At 47.8% G+C, this 12,733-nt stretch overlaps 1 protein-coding gene across 1 annotated transcript in view; it reads right to left on the bottom strand.

The window, feature by feature from the left end:
* Positions 1-12,733, bottom strand: part of IGDCC3 (immunoglobulin superfamily DCC subclass member 3) — a 95,706-nt gene that overhangs the window by 34,264 nt on the left and 48,709 nt on the right. Inside the window, exons 3-4 of the mRNA XM_041418760.1 lie at positions 4,350-4,494; positions 1,521-1,651 (exon numbers count right to left, since the gene is read on the bottom strand). Of these exons, the coding sequence (XP_041274694.1) occupies positions 1,521-1,651; positions 4,350-4,494 (276 nt within the window). The remainder of the gene's footprint in view (positions 1-1,520; positions 1,652-4,349; positions 4,495-12,733) is intronic.

Genomic DNA, 12,733 nt, shown 5'->3' on the forward strand with positions numbered 1-12,733 from the left:
GGCAGCCCCGCCACCACTGCGAGGCAGAGGAGGGAGAGGGCTGCAAGCAGGCTCCTTCATCCCCCATGGGCAGCCACCCTCCTCCTCCTCTCCTGCCGGGCTGTGGCAATGCCCTGCAGGGCACAGGCTTCCAGAGACCATTCTCACCCTCTCCCTCCTCCCTCCCAAGCCAGGGCTTGGATTGGAAACCTCAGGGAGGCAGACCTGTGCTTCTCTGCTGGTGAAGCAATGGCTGAAGCTGCTGCCCAGCAGGGCAAAGTGGGAGCCCTCCTGCCATCATGAAGAGCAGAGAGACCATTCCCTTCACCGTGACACAAGAGGGAGGTGATACAAAAAATTTGCAAGAATTCTGCTTACCCCATCATGCCTAATGCCATGTGCACAGCAGCACTCATGTTAGCTCAGTATTTACTGACACAACACCCACACCAGCAGAGCAATGGCCCGTGATGCACCTCTGTGGCTCACAGCCTCTGCTGCCATGCCAAAGCCCAAGGTTCACATGCTAACACATACCTGCTGTCCTGATCTAAGAGATATTTGTGTGTTCTTAGCAAACACCACAGAGCATAAACCTTTTCCATGGAGGTTTAACCCAGTGCAGTGAGTTTTCCATGCAAATGTCCAGTTACAGCAGTGCAGGCACTGAAGCATGGTCCAAACCCTTCAACAAACACTTACACAAGGTGCCCATATTCATCATCCGACTGCTTTAAGGAGGAGAAAAAGCCACGAATGTTTCATGGACAGGAAACCTGGAAAATATCCATCTGCAATGAGGGATGGTCAGATGAGAACAACTAAAGCTTTCTGCCCTGCGAGAAATAATAACTCAGGCCAGAAAACTGACATAAAGAACTTCACCACATTGATAATTTACTGCTCTTTATTCCCTCTATGTGGCTACTGTTTGCATAGATTAAGCAAACAGATAAGTAACAGGCACCCAAAGCTCCCAGGTCTTTCAGAACCAGTTAACCTGCTTTCTTTCCCATCAGAGTTGACATACACAGCATCACTCTTCCCTCGCTTCACCCCATTTCACGCGTGCTGCTTTTTTACAGCCAGCAGAGGCTAATATGACACTTGGTACAGGTGTTAAGTCTCTGCTCCAGAACCACTGGCCAGGCAGTGTTTTGGAGGGTGATGGGAAGCTGTGAGATGTGTGCTGGAAAGCCTCCAGCTCCTGGGTACCAGCAATTATGTGTATATGATGGACAGGAGCATCACAGCTCAGGGGAAAGACCTTCGGCTGCATGTAAGAAAGAACTCAGAAACACCCACTCAACCATCCCTGGGGAGATTTCCCTTGCCTGCTATCTCCAAAGATGCAATCTCCATTTCCACAGGGAATCTGGGATGTTCCGCACCAGAGGGGATCTTAACAACTAACAATCCAGAACAAGGAAAGTGTTATGGCTGGACAGAGGAATGTCTCTCTTAAACTTCAGGCTTCCTGGTCCAGAACAGCAGTGGGAAGAAGACAGGAAGGCAGCCAGGACAGCATAGCTGGCACTAACCTGACACGGTGAGCCGTGCCTCCCGGCTGAACTTCACGTTAGCAATATTGGTGGCAACGCAGTGAAATATCCCACTGTCTTCTGCCCTCAGCCCCGTTATCTGGAGAACCCCCTTGGGAAGCAGCGTGTACCTGTGGAAGAGAAAACAGAATCAAAAGCTTGCAAAGCAGGACACGATGTGACAGCAGGCTGCACACCCATCCAGACGAGGCAGGCTGGCTCCCTGCATCCCAGTGCAGAGGTGTCAATACCACCAGGATGCCAACACCCCTTTAGGCTGGGCCACACCTGCTTCTGCATCAGTTCTTACTTTTTTTGGATACTTGAACCTCTGGTCTTCTTCTACAGGGACATAAAAGAAAATAATTTATCTCCTGATGCAATGAGAAGTGGTGATTTTTGTTGGAAGGCTACAAAATAGATGTTTCCTATTTAACCTATGGAAAAGCTCTGGCAGTGCATTTGCATGTGAAGACAGCTGACATTAGAGTTATCATGACATGGGAATTATCACTCATCAGCTGAAGCACAGTGACCAAGGACAGGCATCAGAAACCTGTGCTCCACCTCCCCACTCCAGGTCCAGGACTCAAATCCCTATGACCTTAAAACTTCACATGCGTGAAAAGGTATGTTTAAAATAAATACTGAGCGGGGCAAATGTAAACATCAATAAATATTTTACATCTTTAAAACACAGGCACATTTAAATCATGCGTGCATACACACATATATGTACACATACATTACAGGTTGCTTGGCAACCACTTGTTTAAATTGGCTGGTAGTAAGTCATTACACTGTGATGAGTTAATAATCCATTTCCGTCCGGAAGATGAAGAATATCTTTCTCCATATCAGCATATGGTTAAGTGCCTATAACCTGCTCCCTGCGCCGGGTTCCAAACGTGCGGCTCCGTGTCGGTGGCAGCATGACAGCAATCAGCTCTACACGGCCCCAAGTTGATTGCAATCTCTCTGGGACTTTAAAATGCCCATTGTTTTGGATGAATTATACTACAAGAAGCCTTCATTTTTGTTAACAATCTGCCCACAGCATTAGAAGATTCAATTCCAAAGCTATTATTCTGCCTTCAAAGCCTCCAAGTGCAAGACTCGGCATACAAATTTATATACACTTTACACGCAGAAATGCACCAAGCGTGATTAATGCAGAAATCCAATTCAGTTAGAGAAGCAACTCTCATCACCCAGGCTCTGGTGTCAGAGATTAATCTACTGAGCTGACAATAAAAAACTTCCCCAATAACTTTACTCCTACAAAAAGCCAAATCTCTTCAAAATCAGAACACGAATGTAAGGACACTGTTCCTAGGCTACATCCTCCAGGGCTTGGGCAAACTCCCTTCCCCAGAGGAGAAGCAGTAGGAATGAGCACAGCTTGGACCTTTCTGGGTTGGAGAAAAGTCTTGGCCTTGGGGTTCCCCAGCCCTGGAGAAAAGAAGTCCTGGTCACAATTAAATCCCTGCCACATTTCTGACCAGCTCCACAACTGTGTCCCTGGGCTCAAATGCAAAGGATCAATGATGCATGAAGGACTTTAGGGAAACTTCACCTGTCCTGCAACATCCCACTGGGATGCCACAAGGCATCCAGCACAGTTCTCCACCCCTTTCTTCTGCTGGTGCCACCTCGGATCAGTGGCTCTGCTCTACCACATCCTCAGTTCAGCACCTGTATGAGTAAGAAGCCTTCAGACGAGATCAAGTTCAACAAATCAACCCTACACTGGGCTAAAAAAAGCTTAGCTGAAAAATGCAAGGAAAAACAAAACCTGACAGTTGCAGTTTTCCACAGCAGATTTGGGCCTCTTGGGTCCTTCTACTGTAAGTTCACTGCCACTCTGAGAAGGTCAGGCATTGTTCCAGCCCTCGTGTTTTCTCCTGCCTCCAAAGAACCCAACCACATTCTGCTGCAGAACTGACATTTTTAAGAATAGGGGCTTTCAGGAAAATATTTACAGCTTCCTGGTTTCGCCTATTCCCAAGGCAGGGATGTCAATCCGTGCTGGAGGTGTGCTGTGAGCGATTGTCTCGCGCTGCTGGTTGTGCGGCTCCCGAGCTGCAGCCGGGGCAGCCGGCAGCGGGCACGCGTTTCCTGCCAGCTGTGCCGCGCCGTGCCGCGATCAAACCCTGATGAGGGACGTTTCCGACACGAAGGGAGAGGCCTGTCAAACACAGGAAGCGGCGACGTGCCGCTCCAGGTCTAGGCTGGGAAGGGAGGCAGCTGGAGTTTCTCTTTAGGAGACTGTTTGGGAAATGGCAGCTCAGGGTGCTGTGGGAAGCGCTCTGCAGAGCTCCCCGGTTGCCACGCGTGAGGGAGTCCACCTGGCAATAGCAGCCACAGTGAAATTCAGCACTTGCAAGAGTCCAGGACCCATATGCAAGATCCTAAGTCATGAATCTGCCTCAGAAAGAGTTACACAAAATGGAGCCATGGAGGATGAAGAATGCCAAAGCTACCCAGCTCTTTGAGGATTGTTGGGCAGGTCTCAATACTCAATACTGGAAAATAAACCTGGAGCAGGGTTGATCAAAGACAGTCAGTGCAAGCCCTCAAAAATCAACTAATAGCTTTATCTACCTCTCCGGAGAAATGCCAGTACTCCTACAAGGTGTTTGGCCAAAAGGAGAACCAAACCAGAAAAGCCACAACACACTAAACAAGAGTCTTCCATGGTGGAAATATTGGCCAAGACCCTTAGCCCAGGTTAGCTGTGTCCAAGTACAACTGTGGAAGCAATAGAAAGTCTGGTCATCTTTTCCCAGCTGGAAAAGGCCAGCAGCACATGGCTTAGACATGTGTTACCTTTCGTTGTCTGTGTTGACTGGCATGCTGTTCTTATGCCACAGGATGACTGGCTCAGGCAAGCCGTGGATCTGGCACTGGAATCTTGCTACACCACCTTCCTCCACCACTGCATTCTGAGGGTGGATGTGGAAGTCAGACATTGCTGGAAGACAAAACGAGAGACAAAATTATTCACATGTGAAGAAAGATCCAACAACTGGAAGATGTCAACAACTTTGTGACCTAGAAACACTCTTATTTCCCACAGAATGCAAATGGGACTGTAATGCAATGTAAGAGCAGAAGGCCAGTTTGCAGCTTCTGCATGAAAAAACAAGACTAGTGGGAAGTTCTTTGTATCCCACCTGCCTCTGCACGTTGAACTGATTGGCTCAACCAGAACAGCAGACTTTGCTCCAAGATCTTCATGGTCCCAGCAAGGTCTGCTGGGGCAGCGAGAAGCACAGACACTGCACTGGCACTTATCAGAGGCCATTCCCAATAGCTTGAGCAGTCTTTGGATCCTAGTCCACATCAAAAGAGAGATGGATTCTTTCTGTTGCCATCAGTGTTTTATCTGTTGTAAATATCCTTCTGATATATACAGCTTGACTCCTAAACTCATGTTATTTAAATACCTCGAGCAGAAGAATGCCAAAATACCCTAGTGAAACATACAGCCCTTGATTTCCACCTGTTTGCAGGTGCTCCAACTCATTGCATACTCTGCCTTCCAGCACCACAGCAGGAACAGCCACAACCCCGGGTTGGGGAGCAAAACATTCAGCCAAAAAAATAGAACAGCTGCCAAGAGCTCAGCAAAATGAGGCTTTTGGGGCTGGGACTACCCGACAGTAAATGATGAGCCCCGGCATGCCCACAGAGGGTGAACACGAGCCAGCCTGTTCCAGCAAGCCACAGCTGTAACCACCGTGTGGAAACACTCTGGCACGCTGTTAGAGCTACATAAATAATACCGTAATCATTACTATTAATTAATTGGAAGGTGCTGCCTGTTGACTCCGCAATAAACATATTCAAAGCTAATAAACATCCCCGTGGTTATTGAGCTCGTGATTCATTTAAAGTGCTGCATCCACAGGAAGGTCTCTAGCATTTTACCATACAAAACAAACTCCAGGAGAACCCTCTGCTCTGCTGCCCCGGTCTGGTGACACCCCTCTCTCCAGCAAGAAAACCTCGTCCCCTTTTACATGCATCAAGTGCAATGACTGTGGGTCTGCCAAGGAACAAGCTGCCTATGTGTCAGGGCAGCTTAATCATTCATCTGCAAACTGCAGTTGGGCTCAGGCAGATGGGAGATGGCCATTAGCAATCATACATTAAATATGTGTTGCATTAACCTGCGCTGCTCCCGCAACCACCGCTCTCAACCCGCTGATGGCAGATTTGTTAAGCTGATGGAGTAACACGGAGCAAAGCCCCAGCCCTGCACAGTTGCAGGGTTGGGAAGGTTTTGTAGGTATGAGGCTGGGATGGGCAGTCAGGAGCCAGACTGGGGGGAGTGGCTGCGCAATGTTCCAGCTAGATGGCGACACACCAGCACAAGGTGAAAGATCACGGAAAATTGTATTTCTCTTTCCCAAGATAAAAGCCAATTCAATTATCCTCTCTGGTATAGGATTATAGGATGGAGCCCAATGGTGCAATGGCAATTTACCCAATTCATATAGATTTAGCCTTGAAATGAGACTGATCATGGCCCAGAGCATTCAGACATGGAAAGGAGCCCAAAGGCTGCTAGGAGGTCTTTCATCACCAGGTGATGCCGCTTCCAAGGTGGCAAGGGATGCTTCAAAAGATGGGGGATCCATGGGTGCCTGCAGCAGGGGAGCTCAAGGGAGCCTGCAGAACATTTCAAGGCTGGAGACCCAGACCAGGATGAGCACTTTTGCAAAGTCAAAGCTTATGGACCCTCACCAAGGAACGAATCCAGGTATTACTGAGAATGACACAAAGCTAAGAAATTTTTTTAAAAAACAGGGATTCAGATGCCTGCAAGAAAATTCCTTTCAAATGTACAGATGCTCAGCACTGAGGTTTTCTAGTGGTTGACAGGGTTGATAAAAGAGGGAGGTGTGAATGAGAACAGCCCAGCACAGACTTCGCTCTGCTGGCTATGGAATTCATTGCCATTCCTTTATTTCAATAATATCACCTCTTATAGGTAAAACTGCAGCAATAACCTCTACTCTTAAAGACACCAGTATTAATATTTATCATGAATAAAACATGGCAAGTTATAAATAATTCAGTTATGAGGATGTTAAGTAAAATATTACTCTTCAAGACACTATAATGTGGCTTTGAAGCACAGTTTTATGTTAAATGCCTAGGAAACACTGTGACCCTTGCCAAGACCAGCTGGTTTGCAGAAGATGCATTAAAAATTCATGCACTGAGCTACAAAATGCTATTTTTAAAACAGGTTTACGAGTTTATTTACAGTTGCAGAGACAAAAGACTTTTGGAGCATCTCCTGTAAAACAGCAACAAAACTTCAGTGTGAGTGATTACTGGGTTTTCAGCCTGGGAATAAATCACCGGGGAGAAGGAGAGGAGAGGGATAGGAGCTCAACTGCTTCAAATGGCATTGCCTCAGGAGCTAAATCTCTGCTGACCTATGTGAGGTTTTTATATATGTCCCAACTGACTGTGACAAACTCAAGCAGCAGAGTGCTTGCTCCTGTTTGTCACTTGTCTTCCCGTGGCAAGCAGCAGGCCCCCGTTACCAGCCGGGCGCTTTTGTTCCAGACGCCAAGGAGAAGAGCTGCACGTCAGCCCGGGTGGGGTTGGCCAGCAGCCAGGGAGCTGCAGCTCATTTCTATGCTAATGGCTATAATAATTTTTAAAATAAATACATGCAATCACAATATTCACCCGCGAGCTCCTAAGAGGGGAGGCACTCACTAATCCATCTGCCAGCGGTCTCTGCCATCCAGCAATGCAGCAGCATCCATGTGCCAGTGAAGGGACTGGTGCTGCCCCAGGCCTTTTTTATCATCATCAGAGGGGTGAGTGCCATCCTGTTTCCATTAAACTTCCCTCTGCCATCTCCTTGTGTCATCAAGCCATAAAAATAACATAAATCACATGCACACTCATTGCTCCACATTAATGCTCCAAGCTGTGATGTCTCAGTGCTTCTCCTATCATCCCACTCTGGATTTTGGCCATGGGACACAGCAACTGCCACAGGGCACAGAAAGACAAAATTAGGGCTTACAGCAGACAGGGAATGGTCCTGGCAGCCCTCTGACACATGGAGGAGCCTCCTCCAAAAGATGCTGTCCAGGGCTAGATTCAGATTGAATGTTGCCTGTCTACAGGCACACAGACACATGAAGCAGAAGAGTTACTCTTCTCTCCTTCCCCTGTGTTATATAACTAAGGACATCAACGAGGATGATGCTGGATCACAGGCGAGGCTCTTCCATAAAGAAATCCCCATGCTTGGGATTGCCCACCACTTAACCCCCACTGGGATGCAGTCCCTGAAGGCATGTCCTATGGACACAGGTGAGCAGCAACTCTCATCCTCATCCATATTCATGGAGGATTCATTCTGGGGTCTCCTCTAATCAAATCACAAGCACTTTCTCCATCCCAACAGGCCTGGTGGAAAGGCCAATGGAATAAAAATGAAAATAGCTATCGAGTGAAATTTTCTCTACTCCATAAAAAACTAAATTGAAACCATTAATGGCCAATCCTTTTTTGCTCAGTGCAGCATTAGTGCTAAGCCAGAGATTGACCTAGATTTGATATAGAAAAATAAAACATTAACTTGGTATGTCAAAGCAAATCCCAGGCCTTTAGAGTCATTAAAACACAAACATTGTGCAGGCACAAGGAGAGGAGGAAGACTTGAAAGGTTCTGTGCCAAACATGGTGTTAGGAGAGCATTTGGGAAGGCCAGCTAGTTCTGCAATCAAATTGCCTCTTGATTTTAAATTACTTATGGGGAAACAGAGACCCAGGCTGGCTCTGACACAAGATGATGCTGGGGAGGAGTGAGCACCCACACCACCACAGATGCCACACAGTCCACAAATAGCAGCACACAAGTGAAGATCTTTTCTTCACATTTCTGCCACCAACCTGTTAAATTCAGAGCTTTCCCAATGGAGGCATGTGGTTAAAATGTCTCTCAGTTAACACAGTATAAGGAACAAGAGTTTTATGGGGATGTGCCTCCAGTACCTGGGTTCCAGATGCTCCTACCAAGGAGAGCGGGCTTCATTATCTCCATTACAACTGAGGAAGGTGAAATCTGGGAGGCAAATTATTTTCCCAGAGCAAACAACAAGCCATAGGCAAGCTGACTCTTTCCAAGATTGGCTCCATTCCAATGACAGTGAGCTGCTGATTTTTATACTGAATTTCTCTCCATACTAATAAAATTGAATTCCTCCTCAGGTCAGGAGAAGCCAGGGTTGTTTTTTAAAACACAATGAACACCATGCCAATTAATGCCAAACCTGAACCACTCTTAAATCAGGCTGAGAGCTCCGGCAGAACCAACCTTCAGTATCTGTGAGACTCACAGAGCACCCAACACCTTTTCCTGAAAGCCACCGAGGCAAGCAGAGAGATTAAATTTGCAATTTCCCCTTGGCTTAAGAGACCTTCCCCACTAAATCAGCAACCTGCCAGGGAACACTCTCAAAGAAGTCAGCAGGTGAAGGCTCTGCAGACTCAGGTCTTATTTGTCCCCTCCTCACTCTGGAAATGGAAGACTTGCCAATGAGAAGGAGCCGGCACAAGAGACGGGTGGCGTGTGGACACCACAAATCCCATCCTCTCCTCTCTTCCCCCTGCCTTCAAACAGCAACGCCTGCCCAAGCCTTTAAGAAAAAGACACTGAATCTTCTTTCTATACTTTTTTTTTTAAAAGATGTATTTTTATAAAGCTAAAAACAAGCCCACGGCAGGCCAGCCCGGTGGCTGCTCCAGCTGCAGAGCAGGCTCTGCGCCTGCGAGCCGGCCCTGCGTGTCTAATGACGCTATTGTGCGAGGTTGTTGCTGAACTGCCATGAGCCCAATTTTGAATGCAAGTTGCTTTGTGCATAGTGAAGCGTGAACAACAGCGCCGCCCATTTATCTATTTAATTCTCCAGGAGTAGCAGGAGCGGGGCCCTTCGCTCACATCTAAAGGGAAGAAAAATCGCCTTTCTCTCAGCTTTGGAAAGGGAGGGAAATATTAAAGAGCAGCCGTGCCTCTCCCAGCACAGAGGAAAATCCTCTCTGCCCCTGTCCACTAATCATAGTGGGGAAAATCCCAAATCTCCATTGTCCATGCTGAGCCTCAGATCTCAAAAGAATATGGGCTGCAAGACTCAGGAGAGTTTGAAGCAAGGAAGACATTTTAGAGGAATGTAGTTCATTTAAGAGGAACCAAAATACCTGGTGAGATAAAAGAGGGAGGATGACCCACCTCAGTCTGTGCAGAGGTAGAGGGAAATGGTCACTCCTGAACACTTTGTATTTGGAATATTTGTAAACAAGTCCTTATTCCTCTTTTGCTTTGGCCGTTGTTTTCTCCCCCTGGAGCTAACAGGATGGCTCAGAGCATGGAGGATGGTGCAGGCTCTGTTCTCTCTGCATTTTGCATCCTCATGTCTCTTGTTTTCACCCACAATCAAAGCTGACTGGAAGAATTTAAAATAGGCTGAGAAGACAGCACATGATACAGACCTCTCTAGCTGAGGAACAAAGTCTCCACCTGGCCTGTTTTCTTCTCCTGTCCCAAGCTCCTGGGACAGGGATGAAAGGGAGACAACAGAGATAATGCCTCACAGTGGGACACAGCAGCTGCCCATGGGAGGGAACATGCAACAGATATTTTACAAGAGGAGTAGGAAGGAAAATCTACTACCTCATGACCCAAGTCAACCAGGAGGCAAATTTTTGTCTGGTCTGGGACTGTGGCTTCTCAACTTTCTGTATAACAGATTAAATGACTGTGAGCCAAATCCAGCTCAGGTCACCTCCCCGCTGCATCGCAATGAACAGCTCTGATGGACGCTACTGACCCATGACTTATTGTTGGGTTTGCTGCTTTCAGAAGCAGAAAAAAGCACAGAGCCCTGTAGGGGCTGCTTCCGCTTAGGGATGATAAATACCCTGTGAAAGTAATGAACACATCTTCACTTCATGCAGAGCAGGGGTCAGAGGGAACATCCTCAGGAGCCCTGGTAGCTCTACCCACCCTGCACGAGCGAAGGAACCAAGCTGTGAGGAGGATGATGGGCTCTTCCTGAAAAGGTCCCTGTAGGGTGGCACCTGGAAACCTTTGAATGCCTGCACTGCAGCTCCACTCCTCTTCCTGCTTGACTGAATGTGCTGCTCATTGCCAGCACAGCCAGCCTGTCCTGTACAATCACAGGTGTTTCCAAACCCATATTCTAGTCCTAGAGAACTTAGTATATTCATGGTATTTATTATAGTTCACTTATTGGAAAATTAACCATACCACCATCAGTTGTTGTTGCAGGGGTACTCTCCTGTGAGCAAGAAAGATTTTTGACTGGATAAATGCAGCCTCTGCATGGAAACCACACATGGAAATGAACAGGGACCCTATGACCCAAGGACTGTTCTATACTGCAGTATCTCACCATTTCTATAAAACTCACAAAATGCAGCACCTCTAGAGAGAGACTGTTCCACAGTGTTCCAGCACAGCACGCGAGGGAGCGTCCCCAACATTCAACAGCCCACCACCCCCGTTTGTCTTACCTTAGGGAAGCAGAGAGCACCAGGGAGCTGCCAATGCCAGAGGAAACCCTTGAGAGCATCTGGCATTTGCTACTCTCTCCCTTGTGCAGCAGCACTGCCCAAATGCTGCCTCCTGAGACCCAAGACCTACTATAATGTGGCTGCAGCCAGAAATCATCCCAGCCTGGAAGCAAGAGCAGGGAGTCCCTGTGTATCAGCACAAACACCCTCTCTGAGGTGCGGCGAGAAACCAGGGCTGTCTGAGCACCCTCACACCTTTCCTATAAAGTCACTGGTTATTTCAGGACAGGCATCAAGTGCCACCCATGGTCACAACTAAAATCCAACATCATCCCTCCCTTGAGTACCAATAGCACACTCTACCTGGAGGCAATGCTGCTCCTTATAAACCACTTTGAAAGATGCTGAAAGATGCATCTTGGCAATCCCATGGATCAAATCTCTCACTTCCCTCCATGCTCAGAGTACATGGCAGCATCCCATCATGTCACCTGCTATGCCAAGCAGCACAACAGACAGCCCAGGGTGGTTATCCATCTTCCAGCACCCTCTTGTTTTGCAGGGGGATCACTAATAAACAGCCCCTTTAGTGCTCTCAAATTGGTTTCAGGGAGCGAAGAAGTTGCTGGCAAAGAGGGAGGCATTGCTGGGAGAGACCTTTATCAGGGAGCTCTATTGCAGTAATTTTTCAAGATGAAATTGCTCTCCGGCTCATGACAGCATTTAGTGTATCCTGAGGCGACCATTTGTGAAGCCAAACCTGTGGTCCTGCTGCCCTGCTGCTGAAGGGAAGGGGGAGTATTAAATGCCATAAACAACTCTTAATTTGCCTGGGTGGACTGCACATGGGGCTGGTGATCCTGCAGTGCAGGAAGGGGTTATCTGTCAACTGCACAGGGCTCCAGCACCAAGGGTGATGTTGGCCAGGCAACACTGGCTACTGTGACACCTGCCCAGAGGTACAACACACCACAAAGGGCTCCTGTGCTTTTGTGGGGTGACTTCTTAAGAAACCCCAGCATCACATGAGGCTCCTCCACCCCAAATCAGGGCTCCCTCCAGCATCACAGAAGATGTCCCCTCCTGTTGCATTCACAGCAATGGCTTCTTCAGGACTTTCCTCTGAAGCACGCATTCACTCTTTGCAAAACAGCAATGATTTATCCCACTCAAGTGCCCCTGCAGACCCCTGAAGTAATGAGAAAATGAAAGGCAAGCTGTCCACAAGCCTCTGGGAAAGGCTGGCTTGACAAGGGCAGAGCAAAGCATGCAGTATGCTGCCAGCAGGCAGGTCTCATGCCAGATTCCCATCCAGAGCTCCTCGTGTTTTTTCTACTCTGACACACACAATTAAGACAAATTACATAGTTACCATTTTGATTTGTTGCACAATACTGATGTTTTCCATCCCTCTCCCAAATATTGATGGAGACAGTAAAAGAGGAAGCTCCCACACAGCTGGTTTTGGCCCTGGACCACTTTATTTGCAGCCAACTCCTTCCAATATCGAGCGCGGATGGACGAGCAATCCTGCCTTTCATCAGCTCGGAGAGGCAGTGAGCCAAGCAAGCACGAGGTGTTATCCTCAGCAGCCCTCACAACACCTCTGAATAGAAACATCCCTGCTCAGAGCTCCCTGA

Source organism: Onychostruthus taczanowskii, unplaced genomic scaffold (assembly GCF_017590055.1).
Source record: "Onychostruthus taczanowskii isolate IOZ18803 unplaced genomic scaffold, ASM1759005v1 scaffold6, whole genome shotgun sequence".
NCBI classification, from domain to species: domain Eukaryota; kingdom Metazoa; phylum Chordata; class Aves; order Passeriformes; family Passeridae; genus Onychostruthus; species Onychostruthus taczanowskii.